The sequence below is a fragment of the Ochlerotatus camptorhynchus genome, unplaced genomic scaffold (genome assembly GCF_037179485.1).
Source record: "Ochlerotatus camptorhynchus isolate MF236.1 unplaced genomic scaffold, CSIRO-AGI_Acam_v1.1 ptg000313l, whole genome shotgun sequence".
NCBI lineage: Eukaryota > Metazoa > Arthropoda > Insecta > Diptera > Culicidae > Ochlerotatus > Ochlerotatus camptorhynchus.
Window position 1 is genome coordinate 2,285,545 of NW_027040801.1, and position 21,394 is coordinate 2,306,938.

General features: G+C 38.8%; 1 protein-coding gene across 1 annotated transcript in view; it reads right to left on the reverse strand.

Annotated features, from left to right (window-relative positions):
* Positions 1 to 21,394, reverse strand: part of LOC135707503 (E3 ubiquitin-protein ligase znrf2-like) — a 69,594-nt gene that overhangs the window by 38,526 nt on the left and 9,674 nt on the right. Inside the window, exon 2 of the mRNA XM_065229352.1 lies at positions 18,212 to 18,355. Within this exon, the coding sequence (XP_065085424.1) occupies positions 18,212 to 18,355 (144 nt within the window). The remainder of the gene's footprint in view (positions 1 to 18,211; positions 18,356 to 21,394) is intronic.

Here is a 21,394-nt window from a genome sequence, read left to right on the forward strand (position 1 = left end):
GGATTGTGAATGGTATTGAACGGAAAACTTAGAAGCAAATCGGAATGAATTTCAAGAAGCAAAATACATCATCGAAATACAATCAACTCTCCGCTCGATGCCCAAGTAACAATTGTGGTTTTATGAGGGTTCTGTAGAACATGATTTAGACTTGTAGAATGCTTTAAAAACTCGATAAAACTTGCAATGTTACTTGGGTGTCCACGAACTTGATATCGAATAAAAAAAAGTAGAAGGGTCTGTGTCTAGGGGCACGAACGGAAGCTTGACGTAGGACCGCTAGTGGACGGAACAAATGTGAACATTTAGTTCTTTTAATTGATCAATCATCAGTTATCTTAACTCTATCCGTTTTTAATTTGTAAGCGTATCAAATTTGTAGTATTTATTTCAAAGAGAAAGTTGATGAATCGAATCCAAAGGACTGTCAACTTGAGTATTTTCGATTTATCTACCCGACTTTAAACGGTGTATTTTGATTTTTTTTGTTATTTGTTAATTTTTAAGTTTGTGCATTTTGGTATTAAAGAGTATTCAATTCACCCCTCACAGGATTTCCTTCCGAATTATATGAATGGGGCGGGGCGAAAAGTATCGTTTGTGCAGAATATGTAAAAAAGGAGGGACTTCGAGAGATTGAACTCGTGAGAGCTAATTTTCTCACAAATTTGATTTTATTGGCTTTCTGGGGACTGAATATACACCCAAAGCGAATTATTCCCACTTCTCTCAAATTCTATATGGATTTTTAACACTTCCTACCAGCGTGTTCTAGAAAATGGTCGGACGATGATTAATCTCACCTATACATTCGGGCCTAACTGCTGCTGCTGGACTGGACACCACCACTTACGGTGATTGAATGAGTTCAGTGGGACCGCATCGAATTCGATTTTTAAGTCTGTGTTAGGGGGAATGCGCTGTTTTCAGACATTCGATGATAATTTTGATCACCATTGCAACAGTTGGACTTTTGGTACTTTTCAATAGTGACCTATTGAAAATTAACTAAGAGTTCATTTAAGCAGATTAGTAGATAAATTTCCAATCGTTTGGCTTGTTTAGAATTAAAATCTATCTGCTATTGGTCGAAACCTGACCTCTTTTCGTAATGCTGTGCATTTTTTTTTTTTTTAAATTGCGTGGATTCTATAGATCCTGTAGAGTATGCCCTGATGTATATGTTGGTAGAGGGAAAAACGTAAACTTTGCGGGAGACGATGTCTAAACACTCGAAAGCAATTTTGTGAAATATGAAGTAAAACAAATCCTAGCTAGTTCTACATGATGATTTTGTTTGATTTTATTTATTTGTAAAGTCGCCGGGAAATACCAGCTGGCGATTTGTTTTTTATGATAACTACTTACTTGAAAACAGGCAAAAACTCACAAACAGGCTGCTTTTTCATGGTATACAATGTGATAATTCAATAATCAATAAATTATCTCAACATTTAGTGGAAAACCATTCATAAATTTTGGTAACATACAAAAAATTCTATAATCCACATTAAATTTCATAGGTAAGCGCCGATTGAAACAATCTTTTCGACGTCACTACAAGGGTGATTGATTAAACGAATCGTGCGGAATGAAAGCCGAGGAAAAACTAATTGCACCAATATATTCAGGCCTACAATTCCACACCTTCTATAGACAGGTTGAGCCTTGATAGCTAGCTGCTTGCGGGAACTGATGACCTTGACCAATGTCCAAATAATACTCTTTAACAAATTTGTGGTGGCCCTGAAAAGCACCGTTTTGTAGTGATTGTTGAGTAATTCTGAGCTGGGTGTTCAACACGGATGAGGCTGTCGAGCTGTATGTCGTTTCAAGCGAGGGTGACACGCTTGGCATAGATGATCGACCCGCAGCGACTCACGAAGAGCTACTGATTCCGATCCATAGCATAGCGGTGCAGCTTTTTCCTCTTTTGATGGTTGTTTATGTGGGCTCTGCAGCTCGCTGCTTGTAGGCAGCCTTTCGTTGTTACTGGAGAACAATTTTCAACGCCACACGCCGAAAGCACTGCTACTGCTGCTACTAATTTCGACGACCGAACACCACCACACAGTGGTGTGGTCGTTGGGAGCGTGTGGTTCTGAGTATGGCGCTGAGTGTGCAAAATATTACGCAATTCCATCCTCCCTATTCGCACGCGCCCGAGGATCGGAGGCAAATGCCACTTCGACTTGTTTCGTCTACTTACTACTCTCTGACGACTGTGCTGGGAAAGCAGCAGATGCTTACCTTACCAATCAGGCTAAGGCCTTGTTGTCCTCTGCTGTCCGAAGAAGTCGTCTCCACTCTACTCGATCCATGGCCACAGTTCGCCAGCCTCGTAGTCTGCGAAGGGTCCGCAGCAGCAGATGCATGTAGGTAATTGGTGGATTTGTTAGTTAATTCTACGCTTTTGGACATTTATCAGTTTTTAAATAGTTTCTTGTTGAAAATCAACATTCGGAAGCATTGTATTTCTGATCGATTGGTGATAAAATTATTGAAAGTGGACCAGGGGCAGCTGAGTTATTAAAAAAAAAAATCAGATTGACCGCCCACGGTTGCTGCTCTGTTATTACCAGATCAGCTGCAATTACACAGAGAACCAACAGATGATGTTTGGGGCTAACATTCATCCTCAATGTGTAAGAACTGGAGATCTAATATTTAGCAATACCAGCGCCGGCCGTGTCCGAATGCAGGTCAACTAGGGAATGGGAAGGAATGTGTTGACGTGGTACTCGCTGTGAAGGAAACCGAGAAATCCTCTGCGCTTCCACAAGAAATCACTGGGATGTTGGATGTGGGGAAAGGTTGCACGCACACGCAGGGATCGTTTTTGGTAGAGCGATTATAATACACAAACACAACACAACACACACTCATCCAATTTCTATTTTTAGATCAGGACCCACACTGTGGTAAGTGATGCGATCGGTGTTAAAGAAGAATTTGTTTTCATTAAAATCTAGTGGGTATAGAATAAGGCAAAGTGAAAAATTGCAAGGAAGGGGACGGGCCTGGGATTGAACTCCCGACCTTCTGCTCAGTAAGCAGAAACGGTAACCACTGAGCTACCGAGCCTCGTCAACCAGGGGCAGCTGAGTTATTAACGTCCAAAATCTTTCTTAATTTGTTACATGTTCCATTTTCGGTTTCCACAAAGTGTACCCCCATATAGAAATCAAAGACGTAGTCCTACGTCAAAAAACCATAGTAAAATTAATTTCATTACAATTTTATAAGTACAGTGAACTCGCTACTACTCGATATTGATGGAACCATCGAGTTATATAATTATTAAATTTTAGAATTATCGAGTTATTCAATCACCATCACAGTAGATTTCTTGTAGAATTGTTAGTCTATTACTCGATAATTCTAAAATTTTACAATTGGTAATAATGATAATGGTCCCATCAATATCGAGTTATAAAGAGTTCTTTGCACCCTGAAAAATCAGTTTGTATCACTTTAAAAGCTCCGTAACTCCGTACCCAAGAATTTACTGAAAAACAGGCATTTTCTAAGGTCACTATACCGAACACTATCATAAGCAGTGAAAAATTAGATTATAATTTTTGTTCACATTACATTTGATTGCAAATCAGATCTAAGTAAGATTCTTGGAGACCTCGAAGCAAGAAAAAATGTTAGTACTTAGTTAGTTAGTCACCTTTTGGAATTTAGGAAAATTTCCAAGATTGTGAGGCTTTGACATATAACATTTTTTCGAGATTTGTGACTCGTACAAATCTTGGTGATTCTAGATAAGAAAAAAAAATGGAAATGTTTTTATCAATCTGGGACTGAAGAAATATTCAAAATGTGAGGTTTTGAAAAATGTCCTATATTATACATTTTGTCCTGAAAAAAATACTTTGGAATTTAGAAGATTTATTTGGGTTCTAATTTTTTTAGAAATTTTATTACTGAATACTGCCGAGAATAGTTTTTAAATTTCATATAAAAGAAATTAAATTGTTAATTAAATTAAATTCCAAAGAAATGCTGACGATTTCTAAAAAAAAGATGTGAAAAGGAGGGAGTTTTAATTAACATTCCAAATAATATTGAGATAAAGATCGAAGAAATTTTAAAATAAATTCTAACGGATTTCTGTGGAGAAAAAAATAAAGTTTGGAATTGAATTCCTCGGTAATTCGGAGGAAAGATTATTGGGAATCGTGATGAGAATAGCAGGTAAATTTGAAGGAGAATTTCAAGAGAATTCAGATAAGAGTTCAGAAAGTATTATAAGCAGAATTAAAAGGATATTCTGAGGATAATTTCAAAGGAAAACTGAAGATGGTTCAGAAAATAAATTCAAAAGAATTCGGCAAAAATATCAAAGAAATCGTATTCTTAGGAGAATAAAAAAAATAAGGAGAATTTAAAAGAAATTTTTAAGTAAAGGGTTATGAAAATTCAGAATAGAATTAAAAGGGATTTCTGCTGAAACTTCTGATGAAAGTCATAAGTTCAAAGAAAATTTAGATGAATTTCAAAGAATTCTCATAACATCTAATTCTCATAAAAAGAATGAATGTAATTTTAAGAAGGATTCCAATGAAATGCCTAGGGGAGTTTCAAGAATTTCCCAAGGTAATTACGAGTAGAGTTCCAAGAAAAAATGCTGAAGTTTAATGAGAATTGCATGAGAAGAATTAATATGTAATATTGATATTTTTGACAAGTCATGTGAAAATAACAGTGGTCGCGCACGGGTGGGATCCCTACGTTGTGTTGTAATACGGATAAGTACGGGGACGAATAAATATAATAATATACACCGATGTGCATGGCCATCCTGCCATGGCGGAGGCATACGATTCACTGATATATTGTTTATTTGTATTCGTTTGTATAGTAGCTACAGTGGGTAGTTGTACATGTAGAAGACACAAACACAAACAAACAGTTATACTCTTAATAATGTTGAAGAGCATTAATAACCATATACTTCACAATTTATTATATTTATTAATTTATAATTAAAATTGGTTTACAATGATGCTTAGTCTAAAGAGCTGTAAAGTGTAGGTGCAGAACCGGTTATGATGACATCGATCACGCAGTTTTGCATTGTCCGGGTAATGACGCCTCCAGAGCACGACTGTTGGATACCCTAGTGGCCCGAGGTAGACAACCCTTCCGTGAAGTAAGAGATGTATTGGGAACCCGCGATCTGCGAATTCCTTTGTTTGTCTGATGTTAGAGTTTGATGTGGCCATCCCCTCCTTTCCAAACAATTTCCAGCCATTGTGTCCCAGTCTTATTATCCTTCTGTTTCGGTGCTACTTGCCCCTGCCCAGCCAGGATTTGGTCAACCGTCCGAGAGTTCTGAAGGAGGCTTCAGAAACCTGTGTCCTACCTAGATCCTTCCAATCGAAATTGTTACCCATTAACCTCGAGTCCGCCACGAGTAATTGGTACCCAATACTAACCTAGAACTACTGCTGTTTAAAATGTAAATTCAAGCATTACTGATTTTTGGTTCCGCAAAGTGTCACACACGACTGAGCCTAGTAAATAAACGAACTAGTAGAAAAATCTAGGTATCTACGAAATAGAAATATATTTGCTACAAATCGTCATCGTACGAATTATGCCAAATTTGGACCCTTGAACCAAATGATGGACACATATAATAAGCACTGCGATAACATTGAATTTACAAAGACAAAAACCAAATTAAAGCAATATTTTAATTCCTCGCATAACGTTAGCTATAAGTATTTTTTTTTAATTAGTTCTCAAGACATATTATAAAAAATATATAACAAAGACAAAATTGTAAAAAAGCACTTAAGGTTCTACAAAGGGTAAGTAAATTTGAATTTTTGTTCTTTTTGAAATATCATTCAATCATCATCAATAGTGTACCCATACATTAACAAATTATTTATACGAAAATTTACAACATGTATTTCATGTTTTTAGAACAAAAAATTCCTGGATAAAACACACATTCATTGTATTTGCTTACCTGTGTTCTTCGAAGCATAGCACAATTACACGCAATCGAACACACGAAACTCCAGTGGCGTCGCGTCCACATATGCAACCTGTGCACGACACAGATGTAAATAATTTTAAAAAATGCGCTTAGATTTTTATAGATTTTAATGGTCACATTATAGCTGTACTTCTTTACTCCAGACCACAAGTGACCATGAATACACTATTTTATAGTGTGGTTCAATTGAATCTTCGACCTTGGTTTGCTTCAAAAAGGGTTAAATTCAGTTCGGATGGTCTGCCTAATCCCTAATGCATTGATTTCTAAACATGTCGATAACACTACCATGACAAAACTCGTTAAATAGTGCACCTAAAAGCGAGCTTTTTTGGGTGGGAGTGGCAAGTTTGTGAATGGTCAATGCCTCATGTAAGCCAAGCAGACCTTCTATCACCTCTTGAAACATACATACAAATTTTCCACAATACATGGCGGTTTGCACCACTGGTGGTAATTGAAGCTTTCAGCAGTTACGCGTCAAACGGGAGCAACACGGAAACAGCAGTCTGGTACGCTTTGGACGTTATCATACTTGCAGACCGGTTTGAATGTGTGAGTTTAAATTAGAAGAACATTTGTGATGTATGGGTGCCCAAAGTGTGCATTTCTCGCTGTGCACTTGGATATCTGATTGCAGACAAAGAGAGTAATGGAGAAAGAGAGCGCAAAAGCCGCTCTCACTCTCTTGTCAGTTGTGAATCCCTCAATTACCGATAGTTGCGCCGGTGCGCCTGTCAAAACTTATGAGCTTCCCCTGGTTTATTCTGATAGTGTTGTTCTGATGAATAAGGAGTTGATTAATTCAAGTTTGCTACCCAGAGGACTATGAATTTTCTCTAGATTTTGACAGTGTTTTGTATCAAAAAATGTTTTTGGAACTGTTTGACGGATATTCTTTATTACACTTCAGTCGAAAGAGTTAGCCTTGTGATAAAAACGAGAATTCAAGCTGAGGTCCTAAGTAATACTGACAGATTATCTCCGTCGACTTTCTCTTTGTATCTCCACGGCCATGTAAAGACATTCCCAGATATTTTCAGCACACCGATCGATAAAAGAAGCTTTTATCTAGCATCTAATACGACAAACACAACAAGAAATGGTTATGTGCTCAAGTTATTAATGAAATAGAAAATCGACGAAGAGAATTGATCAATATTACTTAGAACCTAATGCAATGTTCAGCTGGAATTAGTTAAGTTTTGCAATTCCTCCTACTTTGGTTAGCGCCGAAAGGGCCATACAAGTTTTGTTTATACAAGATGATAGGCCCTTCAAATGTTACGTTAGGTAGTGATTACCCAAGTAACATTGCAAGCTTTAAGGTGATACTCTAAGGAAGCCTTAGCGTGAAACATAAAAGGCACAAATGTCAGCTTCCACAAAACATACAAATTTGAAATTGCTAAAGGGTGATACGGTCAAAATTTGGTCAATATCAACTTGACGTATTTCTTTTAATTTTGCATTTAAAAAACCTGAACACCCCTCATTTTGAAGGTGTGTGTGTGTAGAATGTTGCTCCTATTTTGATTTTGGAATTCACTCTTCAGTTGTCAAAATGCCGTCCAAGCAAGAAGAGCAGCGTATCAAAATTTTGCTCGCGCATCGCGAAAATCCGAGCTACTCGCACGCAAAGTTGGCAAAATCGCTAAAAGTTGCCAAATCAACCGTTACAAATGTAATTAAAGTGTTTGGGGAACGTTTGTCGACAGCCAGGAAGTCTGGATCGGGGGGAAATCGAAAACCGGAAGCCGCTGAGACGACAAAGAGAGTTGCCGGTAGTTTCAAGCGAAACCCTAACCTCTCTCTCCGAGATGCCGCAAATAAGCTGGGTGTATCGTCTACAACCGTGCATCGAGCCAAAAAACGAGCCGGACTATCGACTTACAAGAAGGTAGTGACTCCAAATCGCGATGATAAACAAAATACGACGGCCAAAGCGCGATCCCGGAGGCTGTACACGACGATGCTGACTGCGTGGTAATGGACGACGAAACCTACGTCAAAGCCGACTACAAGCAGCTTCCGGGACAGGAGTTTTATACGGCAAAAGGAAGGGGAAAGGTAGCAGATGTTTTCAAGCACATGAAACTGTCAAAGTTCGCAAAGAAATATCTGGTTTGGCAAGCCATCTGTACCTGTGGCTTGAAAAGCAGCATTTTCATAGCTTCCGGGACTGTCAACCAAGAAATTTACGTGAAAGAGTGTTTGAATAAACGTCTGCTGCCTTTCCTGAAGAAACACGGTTGTTCCGTACTGTTTTGGCCGGATTTGGCATCTTGCCATTACGGTAAAAAGGCCATGGAGTGGTACGCCGCCAACAACGTGCAGGTGGTTCCCAAGGACAAGAACCCTCCCAACACGCCAGAGCTCCGCCCAATTGAGAAATACTGGGCTATTGTCAAGCGGAACCTAAAGAAGACCAAAAAAACTGCTAAGGGCGAGCAGCAGTTCAAGGCAAACTGGCTTTCTGCGGCGAAGAAGGTGGACAAGGTGGCTGTACACAATCTGATGGCAGGGGTCAAGCGTAAGGCCCGGCAATTCGGATTTGGAAAAGCGGAAGCCTAACTGAATATTTTTCCTGAATTTTATACTAATTGAACTTGAAAAAGAAATTTAATTTGCTTTTTTAAATAAACGATTTCACCGATTTACACGCGTTTTCCCTTGACCAAATTTTGACCGTATCACCCTTTACGAGCGTCAATTTTGACATAAAATTGAGTCAGAACAGACGCGCAATTCAACTCAATAAAATCTACTTTTCGTCGAGTAACGAACTTTTCAGTCTCGGAGCACTTAATTTTACATGAAATATTTGTTTACGTCTGATCCTTTATGTCAAAGATGGATTCCGTCACGTGTAAAATTAGTTATTTCTAAGTGTGTAAGCAAACATGTCATGTAAAATTAAGTGCTCCGAGACTGAAAAGTTCGTTACTCGACGAAAAGGACGTTTGATTGAGATGAATTTCGCGTCTATTATGACTCAATTTTATGTCAAAATTGACGCTCGTATATGTCAGTCTCAGAGCACCTAAATTTACATGATTTTTTTCTGAGTGTGTAGTAATCTACATGTAAACTTCAAATGGCTTGTGCGAAGTCTGTTTCTAACCAAATCAGTTGTAACTTTGGGAGGCTAATCAGGACCCGATTTGAAACCATTTAAGCACTGTGGAGCGAAAAAGTCAAATTTTGCATCAGTCTAATACCCATGCTTCTTTTTAAACTTCGAAAAATGGGAATTCATTACCCACTACTCAATCACTCCTGAATCATATTTAACTAACCGCCATCAAATAGTAAAATACAAAGGAAAGAAATCAAATCCCTTTGATGTCACTTCAGGAGTTCCTCAAGGCTCCCATTTAGGACCGCTTTTATTTATTTTCTTCGTCAATGACATATCTTTCATTATTAAGAAATTGAAAGTTTTAATCTTTTAACATTAAACTTTTTTTGGAAATAAAAGATGCCAAAGACATTCAAAGAGGAAATAGAGATATTGCATACTTAGCATTAGCATCGAACAAGTTGCACAATATCGTAGGTGGTACGAATTCAAAACTATTAAGAGCAAGACGGATATCTATTACTGGACAGATAGTAAGTAGGAAGTAATTACTATCTCCCAGATAAAGACATATCCCGCTCCAACAGTTAAGGATTGTCCTGACCACGTCCTTACAACTGGTAGGGATAGGAAAGGTATGTTAGTCCAACATTTATTTAAGAGATTAAATATAAATATGCATACTTGGTGTCATAAAAGCCTGCTACAATTAAATATAAAAAAAATGTATCTTAATTACCATTAGTAGAAAACGAATCCTACCCGATATAACAATCACTTTTGGAAACGAGAACGTAGAAAAGTGTGATAGAGTCAGGAATCTAGGTGTTATTTTGGACTCAAAACGTACTACGTGTAACACAATTATTAGCAGAGCTAACAACATGCTTGGTTTCATAAAACGTTTCTGCTATAACTTTCACGATCCGTATACGATAAAAACAAGTTAGGTTGGACTGTATTTCCTCTGCCATCTTACACAGCTCGGTGTATGCTCATTAATATCCAAACATTAAAAGAGCGTCGTGAATTTCTTCTTCTTTCCTTTATTTAACGTCGGTCTCTGTTCCGCAATCTAGTGCCAATCACCGACGGACATCGATAGCCATCCATTGACGGCAATCGAATGTGCACGAAGACAGCTACCACACCTGCGTAGGATATCGCACCCATTCAACACACATGGACCGGGCTTTACTTCCCTTCCGAAGGAAGACGTGACCAGAGATGTTTATGCCTCAGAAAAATCCCACCGACCTCGGCTGGGATTGAACCCAAACCCATCGGGGTGTTAGAAAGCAGTCACGCTTACCACTACACCACCGGCGCCGGCCGTCGTGAATTAGCTTTGATTTCATTCGTAAACGATATCGTATTACATCGCATTGTCATCCTTAAGTTTATATAAACCATCTAGGTATTTATTTTCCCAGAGAGGTCCACGTGCGGAAATCTTGCAAAGACCATTGCAAAATACCCTAAATAATCTGTCTTTCTGGGCAAGACATTTAGGGATCGAGTTTTCACCGCAAAAAACTGAATTGGTAGTGTTTAAAAGGAAGCGGTTTCCAGCTCAACTGCGTCTAAATCTTTTGGGCAGAAACATTACCCAATCTTTAACCTTCAAATACCTTGGAGTCTGGTTTGATTCAAAATGCACTTGGGGTACCCACATTACGTATTTGAAACAAAAGTGTCAAATTTCTACGATCAATTTCCGGGACATGGTGGGGTGCTCACCCGGAAGACCTAATTAAACTGTTTAAAACGACTATTCTTTCAGTTCTTTAGTATGGCTCTTTTTGCTTCCTTTTTCTTGCTGAGAAAAAACCACCTAATTGGAAATTGGAAATTGGAACGCATTCAACATCGTTGTTTACGTATTGCCCTTGGCTGTATGCATTCAACACACAATATGAGCCTAGAGGTTCTAGCGGGAGTAAAACCCCTGCAGAACCATTTCTGGGAGCTCTCATTAAGAATATTGATTAAATGTAGTGTCAGTAACAACCTTGTGTATATGTCATCGGGTATTAGCCTTCCGTGCTATAACCCCCTAGTGTATGTTTTACTAACTACAGTTCCCCCATTGACTGTGATCTCTCCATGAAACAGGCTATTCAAGGAGTTCCAGATCAACTTCGACGTATCTCAATTCCCCGTATTTTTGCTGAAAAGTACCAACAAGTCAATTCCAATAGAAGATTTTTCACTGATGGATCCACTGGCTTCGGCGTCTTCAATGAATACTCAACCGCCTTTCGGAAACTTCAGGCACCTTGTTCCGTTTATGTTGCTGAGCTAGCAGTAATCAACTCCGCATTGGGAATGATTTCCGACATGCCCATAGACCATTACTTTATCTTCTCGGATAGTCTCAGTTCGATTGAGGCTATTCGGTTGATGAAACAAGGTAGGCACTCATCTTATTTCCTTTCAAAGGTAAAGGGCAGATGAGTTTGCTGGTCGAAAGATCATGTATCATTACCTTTGTATGGGTCCCCTCACATTGCTCAATCGCAGGCAATTAGAAAGCAGACTCTCTCGCAAAGGTGGGCGCACAACAAGGCGTGATTTATGATGGAAGAATTTCACATGATTAATTTTTCCCATTAGTACGTCAGAGTTCTCTTTTAAGTTGGCAAAACGATTGGACAAGTAATTCTCTTGGGCGGTGGTTACATTCCATTATTCCAAATGTTTCTTCGAGAGCGTGGTTCAAAGGTCTGGACGTAAGTCGGGGATTCATTCGCGTGATGTCAAGACTTATGTCCAACCACAACTCGCTAGACGCACATCTCTACAGAATAAACCTCGTTGACAGCAATATATGTAGGTGCAGAACCGGTTATGATGACATCGATCACGCAGTTTGGTATTGGCCGGGTAATGACGCCTCCAGAGCACGACTGTCGGATACCCTTGTGGCCCGAGATAGACAACCCTTCCGTGAAGTAAGAGATGTATTGGGAACCCGTGATCTTCCCTACATACAGGCGATATACGAATTCCTTTGTTTGTCTGATGTTAGAGTTTGATGTGACCATCCCCAACTTTCCAAACAATTTCCAGCCATTGTGTCCCAGTCGTATTATCCTTCTGTTTCTGTACTGCTTGCCCCTGCCCAGCCAGGATTTGGTCAACCGTCCGAGAGTTCTGAAGGAGGCTTCAGAAACCAGTTACCTAGCTAGCTCCTTCCAATCGAAATTGTTACCGGTAAGCTCCAACTCGGATCAACTTTCAATACTGGCCCTGATTAAAGGATCTGCCAAATGTTTATTAAGGATCGTATTGATTAACATCGACGTCGACACCACTATAACAGCCTGATATTCGTGTTCAGGATTTAATCAGAGGATAATACCGGTTGGAGCTTACCACCATCAGGAGTGTAAACACAATTTCTCACAGCGTGGTCTGGAAATGTGAATGTTTTGTCTACAACATCCTTATGCACTAGGTAGTGTGAATAGAATAGTTAGTTTATAACTCAGTGGCGTCCCGTAACCTAACTTTTTACCTGTTCAGCAACTTTCAAACCCAGATTCAATGCCATACTCAGAGTTGCGACCTATCACAATCACCATCATCAAACAGCTGATGGTAGTAACACTTTGTGCATTCCTATCAATGTGCTCGTCGAAGCTCTCTCCATGACCATCCATCAAGTTGACGAAAGAAGTAAAAAGCAACTGGTGAATGTCGTCTTCTGTTGTGATCCATCACCGATCTGGTCATTCCTGACAATCACGATACTCATCTGTGCTCGTTTTGAAGCAGTTGCTGCTTTGCTTGCTTATGTGGGTGTGTTGGTGAGTAAGCCCAACAGCTTCCGTTTAATGTTGCCTACTTTGTTTGTAACTCACACACTCGCGCCTGCCGAGACGAACTTGGAATGCGTAGGCATTGTTTCATTTTCTTCTGTCGTTTCCCTTTTTCTCATGATCGTACTGCAGAAGTCTTCACTGTTTTCGTTGTGCTTTTCATTATCAGCAGCGAGTGTAACGTTTTGCCTGTGAGCAGCGACCATTACTGGTGATTGTTATTTGCCATGGCTCTAACTCTCACTGCGTGACAAAACGATCTGTCAGCGATAGTCGGTTGATGCGAAGACGAGTGTCACGTGAGTGTCGTGATATTTTGCATCACTGGCCATACTCATACTCGAATCGGTTGAAAAATACACTTAATCTTCTAGTTTACTCGATATCTATCCATGGCAAGCAATATTTTGATAATTGTTTATGTTTTGAGAGTTGGTCCACAGATAGATTGAGGTTAAGGAAACGCCACTGGTCTGTCTGTCTGTCTAAATCTTATAGTGAGTCTACTGAACCGATCAGCGTGAAAATTTGTATGCAGGGGTTTTTGGAGCCGCACAGTGGGGCAGCAAAGCCATTCGTATGGCCAAAACCTCTAGTGCCGTTAGTTTGCTTTCTACAGCGATACAAAGTTGCTCAATATTAAAAGCGCCATCTTTTGAAAATTTCATATTAGTTCATTTTTACGCCACATAGGTGGCGCTCGAGTCTATCTTTTGAACGGAGCATCCTAGCCGAATGGTTTTTACCGCAAAGTTGTGTAATTTGAAGTGTTGAGAAATGTTGTCAAAGAAATCTAAACTCTATGATTGACATTAAGCGAGATATTGGGCAATTAGGAAAACTAACCTCTAAAATTGCGTTTTTTCCTTTTTTCACCCATATATACGTCAAATGTATGAGTTTTATACTCTGATAAGTAACAAAATGGTTTGACTCATGCAATAAATACCCACTATTTTATATACCATGCTTTATTATATAGTTATTAACATAAATGTCTCCAAAAAGTGATAAATAAAAATGTCAATTACTCAAAATAGAACAAAAAGTAACAGCCAATTTTTTTACAGTGATTAGTGTTGACTTTGTTGGGTAAAGTAACGACCACAGTTCAACAGGCAACTGCAGGCATTTTCATATAACATTATTTGAATATTGCATATGGCTTTTTTGAGACTTTTATGTTAATAACTTTATAATAAAGCATGATACATAAAGTAATGGGTATTTATTTGATGAGTCAAAACATTGAGATAATTATCAGAGTATAAAACTTATACGTTTGACGTATATAGGTGAAAAAAAGGAAAAAACGTTATTTTAGAGGTTAGTTTTCTGAATTGCCCGATATCTCGCTTAATGTCAATCATAGAGTTTCGATGTCTTCGACAACATTTCTCAACACTTTAAATTACACAACTTTGCGGTGAAAACCTTTTGACTAGGATGCTCCGTTCAAACGATAGACTCGAGCGCCACTTATGTGGCGTAATAATGAACTAATATGAAACTTTCAAAAGATGGCGCTTTTAATATTGAGCAACTTTGCAAAGCATTGTATCGCTGTAGAAAGCAAACCAACGGCGGTAGAGGTTTTGGCCACGCGAATGGCTTCGCTGCCCCACTTTGGGCCGGGAAAGGTTCTTATGATGGTTTGAGACCCCTCCCCCTCTGTAAAGGGGAGGCTCCCATACAAATGAAACAGAGATTTCTGCATAACTCGAGAACTAATCAAGCAAATGGAACAAAATTTTGCATGTGGAGGTCATAGGGGGTAGCCCCTTAGATAAGAGGGAGGAGGGGGCAAATGGCTTGAAAACGCCAACATACACGGCCAATGATAACGACACAAATTTCAGTTTAGTTTACTCATAATCGTCAAAAGTGCAGGAACTCAGCGATCAGTAAATTTGCCTCATGTTTTTCTGTGGTAAACCTCAAAAATCTGCCGGAAAATGAGGAGAATTAACGAAAATGTTACTCAGTCTAGGAGTAGTACCAATAGAGTGAGTAGTAACGATTCACTTTTCTCAAATTTGGGATTTTTTCCTGGACAAACTTGGAAAAACATGAGGCAAATTTACTCATCGCTGAGTTGCTGCACTTTATGTGATTTATGAGTAAACTAAACTCAAATTTAGGTCGTTCTCATTGGCCGTGTAGTTCTGAAATCAATCACTAAATGGAAGAACAGCCATGAATAACCAAAACGTGCTAAACACGCCCAAATAACCCATTTATCACAAAAATGGCATTGCAACTCCTAAATTATTTAGAAACGATAAAATATTTAAGAACGTAAGATTCGGTTAAGAGGTTTCACCTAGTATAAGATAAAAGTCCTTTTAATTCCGATTTTTTTTTATAGTTTGAGAAACGCTGCTATGCAGTGTTGATCATTTGCTGCTCCACTCCGATGCATTGATAGGGCTAATGTCGCAGCAGTGACCACCACGGCTGCAGCCAATCATCAGCTCAACACAATTTAAGGTTTATAATTAAATTACAACATTACAAGCTCGGTCCTTTTGCAGGCAGGCAACCGAGGCGAAAACAAAAATAAAGCTCTCGCGTCCTCGTGGCTTGGATTTTTGTTCACGTTCGACAGCGCGACGGCGGACCAGCAGGCAGCAGTCAAGAGTCGTCAACAAACGGCTTGCCTACTTGCTGTTGTGCGTTTGTTCGGCAGAAATGTGATAATAACAACATTATATTTGAGGAACATACGTCACGACACGACCAACTACCGCAGAGAGAAAGAGAAAGAGAGAGACAGAGCGGTCATCGTAGAGTGGCGAAAACGTTTCATTTGGAAGCCGTTGTCTGCACTACACTGCCCTGTTCTGCTTGATTGTGTGTAGATATCGCAGACTGTGTGGTGGTCAGTCCAGTTGAAATACATACAAAGCGATTCAGCGATTATGCAGTGTATGGAGAAAGGCGGCACTTTTTTTTTATTATTTATTAATATTAATTAAAGCTTTGGGACTTTCAGGGTTCTAACACTTTTGACATTAGTTTTAGATAATTCTGCCGAGAATACCTATGGAAATTTGGGGAGTATTCTAAAAGAATTAAATTTCTAACTCCGAATAAACGCTAAGAAGGATTTCTAAACAAATTTAGGACCAATAAATTTTGGAGTTCTTTAAGTTAATTTTGAGATTAAGTACTAAGAAAATCTTAGATGAATTCCAATGGATTGTTGTGGAAGGAAGTTCTGTATTGATGCTGAGGAAAATTTAATAAGATTCGCGAAGAGAATAGCAGGAAAATTTTAAGGAGAATTCCAATTCAGATGATGATGATTTCAAATGAACACTGAGGAAGGTTCAGGGTCTACAACCTCTAAAACTCACCCCTTCCCGGCAGTGTTCTATAGGTTTTCGTAGGCATACCTCGGTTCGGGTGAAAAGTGCATTACAAGTGTCTGTTTACAAAAGCTGATAGATCCTTTTCAAATGTCACGCGGAAAATATTAACTGACATTGAGAGCTCCATATTCCCTTAATATAGATGCAACGCTCTGTACAAGAAGAAAACACACAACAACAGAGGCTCTAATCACTTATCGATCCACCGTAGAAAACGCTTTGCTTGTGGACTGTGAATACACAATCAAACATCGCGCCGCCCATCAATGCGTTACAGCAGCAGGGGTTATGTAAATACGAGTCAGACATCTGGAACCGTTCTAGATTAATCTAAGAATCAACTCACATGGGCTTAGAATCGAGCACAGCACCACTCCTAAATAATGTAGATGAGAAAGTGCCCCACATCGTCGGGTCACTCATGGCAAATCCGCTTTAACTGGAACGAACCGGGAGGAATGTTGTGTTTCCTTCTTCTTTTTTTAAATCAGTAGGTACATACAAAGCCTAACGGGAGAGGCATTATTTGTCATCATAACGAGTGAAGCTGCCTTCGAATTAGGCCTTGTGATTTCGAGTGCAAAACAAACGGCCCCAATCAAGGGTGGAGGGCGACGGAAACGCGAGAGGCTGTTTGTAAACATACATAAGTATATGTTGATTGTTGATATCATGCGTTTGCATGTACCAAACAAACCATGGCCAGTTCCGTCCGGAGCCGTTACTTGATTCTTGAATACGCCTTTACGGTATGGCGTTTGTTTTGCTTTTCCATGCATGAGGATCTTTTTTTTATGTTGCATTAGAGGACAATTCTTTTGAATTTTGTGTGGATTCGCGTGTGGTTTTCGGCTGAGTTGTACAGCTGCGGTTTTGAATCTGTGAGGCCATACTGCATGCCACTTGTTTAAGGGAAGCCTGCGGCTTAGGGAGCTGGCACATTGCGTTACAAGCAATGAGTTTGTTCCAAGCAGTGTTTTAATTGAAAACACTGTGTGTGGGACCAAAGTTCATTTTTAAAGTTCTGTAATGTCCTCTCTTAAAATATTCCATTGCATGTTTCGAAGAGTCAATGAACTCCACAGCAAATTTGCGATGTAATCTAACAATTAGCATACAATGTTGACATGCTAATCATAACTCCATTAGTTTTAATGAATTTTTAGTTTAATTTTCAATAACTCGGCTCCGTAGAGTTTATCTAATTCCAGAACATATGAGCGGCAGCCATCATATCATATGAGTATTGCGTGTACATATTAAACCAAAATACAATATGATTTTCCAAAACAAATACGAAATAGTTCCCGATCTGCTGAGTCAGACGATAATCAATGGTCAAGTGTGGGTCAATCATCAACGACTGAGTCATCAACTCAAACACAATCTACGTCACTTCACTCAAGTCACTTAACAAAATGCTTGAGATGATTGCGTGCAAGTCCACACGCCCTGCGTGAACCCAAACCTGTGAATTGCTCTAACCAGCTGGATTATCACATCCATGCGAATCAGCCCAACTTACACCCAGTAGGATCTGATGACAGCTGGGTATTTTCCTGCTCTACGTCTGAAAAAAAAATAATAACGGTCTGGTCTGGACGCACGGGCCATCAACCCGGTCGCTCTTCAAGGGAAATGCTTCCCCGTCTTTGTGCAACTTTCGAAGATTTTGAACCGGGAAATCGTGCATCAAGATTTTCCACACTTGTCTTGATGCGAGATCGATCTGGGATCGAGACAGAGAACAGCTGTTTCTCCTGTTGTCTTGAACAAAGACGATGTCGCCGTGTGTGCTAGCAGCTGGTGGGCCATTGCACAATCACAGTCTCTATGCGATGAAGTTTCGTTCACCCAAGCAAGACAGACCAGAGGAGACTAGAGGAGCAAGAAGAAGAATTTCAAAACTTACCATTCAATGACCAGATGTGTGCCGGCAAGGATGTGGCCGCGTAGACCCTACCTAGCGCTAGTGACGCGGCACTCGCCGCTGCATTTTCCTCGGCGGAGCTACTGTCGGTTTCCGGACTGGCGGAGGATATTTCGTACGGCGCTCCTGGAAGAAAAGAGAACGGAAAGAAGCGATTTTCAGTTATGAGGATTTGTGTGTCGATTTTTCAAATATTGGAGAAAGTAAGAGTGCCTACAAGTAGAATGACGACATGTCCGAAATCTGTTAACGGCTTCGAAAAGGTCATTCCAATGAGACCTGTCAAATTGCTGAGATGTTGTCACTCTCCCTACAGGCACTCTAGGAGAAACTATACAGTTAACTCTACTCAACTCGTTATTGAAGGGATTATCGATAGGGGAGATATCGAGCTATGGATCGATATCTAAGAAAGTTGTATAGCGTTAGAAGTAGCCTGAATGTCCATCTAAGATAGTTAGAGTTATCGAGTAAGGAAGAGTTGAATGTATTTATCAATGTAGTTGTTGTAATTTTAATTTACTTGATTATTATTATAGACTTAGGGTAATTTGCTAATTGTTGTACAGCTAAGCACGTACTTTTTGTTATCTGTATTTTTAAGAGATTAATATCGTTTTTGAAGTAGGGATGCCTCGAAATACTTTTGAATGTGATGGATTAAGCATTTACTGCGCTCATCAGCAATTTATATTGGTAACACCATTCTGTATAGTAAAACTTTTGCATGTCCCTCAGAGTCCAATTGTGGCACGCATCATTTGCTATGAAATTCTATAATTGCACACTTTGTATCTAATTATTGGACACCCATAAAACATGGCTAAAGGCATCCTCGAATGACATTTTTCAGCAAGAATAATCATTGAGTGATTCTGTTAGATGGTAAACGTAAGTTTTCGGCAAGGTTGCAAAGACTCATTTCAGCTAAAACAATGTTTTTCTTAATTATGAAATAATTAGATGCCATGATCAAATTTTGAATTGGTAGGATACAAGAAGAGGTTGCAAAGAATGTGTTTGACATATTAAACCTGTTTATTTCACTTCATGAGAGTCACAATCAGCGATTTTTCACAAACTCACTCACTCACTCACTCAGCGATCAGCAAATCGCTGATTGTGACTCATAGAAAGCAAAATTTACAGGTTTTATGTTTCCAACGCATACTTTGTAACCTCTTCTTGTAAGTTACAAGTAAAACATGCCATCATACCATCTTTTGGTTTTATTATTCCGAAAAACATTATTTTAGCTGAAATGAGTCTTTGCAACCTTGGTTTTCGGTATGTTTACTTACGATATCAGCTATTTATATGAAACGTTGCATACCTTCAGGCGTTATCGCCATTCTTTGGTGCAAGCAATGGAAATAGTTACCTTATTTAAAAAAACGCAGGTAATCATGACGTTTGAATATTGAAAACAATTTGAATGAAGAAAAGAGACCTACTGCTGTCATGGTTACTTGAGATTTGTCAAATAATGTAAATATTTACACCGATTGCATCGAAGAATAGACATTAATCCAGGACCATGAGTCCACGAAGAGCTACTGATTCCCTGCATTAGCGGTGCAGCTTCTTCCTCTTTCTATGGATGCTCAAGTGGGTTGAAGCTCGCTGATTGTGGGGAGCCTTTCGTTGTGTACTGGAGAACACCACGCGGTAATTTAATAAACACCGTTTGTTGAGTCCGGATGGAATTCAACTTTGAAATCTGTGTTAGGGAAATCGCTTTTTTGCGCAGGCAATCGGTGATAATTTTAATTATCAAAGCAACAGTTGCACATTCGTGCAATTTTCAATAGTGACATTTTGAAAAATGATAAAGTCTTAAATTTAACAGATGCGTAGAAATATATCTGATCGATTGGTGATAAAACTATTGAAATTTGTTCAGGTGCCGCTGAGTTATTAACGTTCAAAATCTTTCATAATTTTGTTACATGTTCCATTTTCGGTTTTCACAAAGTTTACCTCCATATAGAAATCACAGACGTAGTCCTACGTCAAAATATTGCCGGTATGGCAACAATTGGACAACATTATAAATTTCCAATAATTCTAAAACTCATAAGGCAACTAATTGTCGAATTTAAATTTAGATGATTTTGTGCAGTCAGAAATTTGAAAGTCACAGAATAATTTTGTTAATAATTATGAAAGACCGAACACTACTGGGCCGAGTGGGTCATTTGACTGAATGTTATAAAATCATGGATTGAACTTAGAAATTTCTATATAAAACAATGAGATTTACGGAATTTGAGACCTCGGTAGTCACGACATTTTTTTCCCATACGTTTTCATTGACATTTTTTTTTATCGAAAAAAAAAAGTCTCGTTACCAGCTCTCCTTGGGCTACTAAATTATTTGAAGATTACATGGGAAAGTTTTCAAGATTTTAAGGTAAAGCCAGTTGTTCACATTCTTGAACTTGTCGAACTTTCAAACTTGGCGTTATTTTCAACATCTCAGATTTAAAAAAAAAACACGACTCTTGGACTTGTGACTAAATTTTAGAATTCTGACACTTTGAAGAATTACTTAGAACATTTTGTTGAGAATGCCACTTGAGTTTTGAGGAGAATTCCAAAGAAACTTTACTTCAGTGAAACGTGAAACTTAAACGTTATTTTGCGAAGTATTTCAATAGAATTGTAAGGAAAACTCAAAACTAACCCCAAGTAGTAATGAAGAGACTATTATGGGGAATATTAGTAGAATTTCAGGGAATTCTAAAGCAAATACAGGGCTGTTACAATATCTTCTAAGTTTGATCCGCGATTTCTCAAAAGAAATCCGTGACTTCAAATACTAATCCACGACAGATAAAAAACTGTTTTCATTGCATTTAAATACCATTTGTATTACTACTACATGGCATTTATAGCTTATTGCTTATAACATATCAGCTGTTTGCTTGCTCTAAACTTAGCGTTCTTTGAAGGACTTTCACATGTTAATTGAGAGCTTTCTATGCCTGTACCACTAGACTGATGCAAAATTTGACTTTTTCGCTCCACAGTGCTTAAATGGTTTCAAATCGGGTTCTGATTAGCCTCCCAAAGTTACAACTCATTTGGTTAGAAACAGACTTCGCACAAGCCATTTAAAGTTTACTTGTAAATTACTATGGGAAATCTCAACTTTTTGTTCAT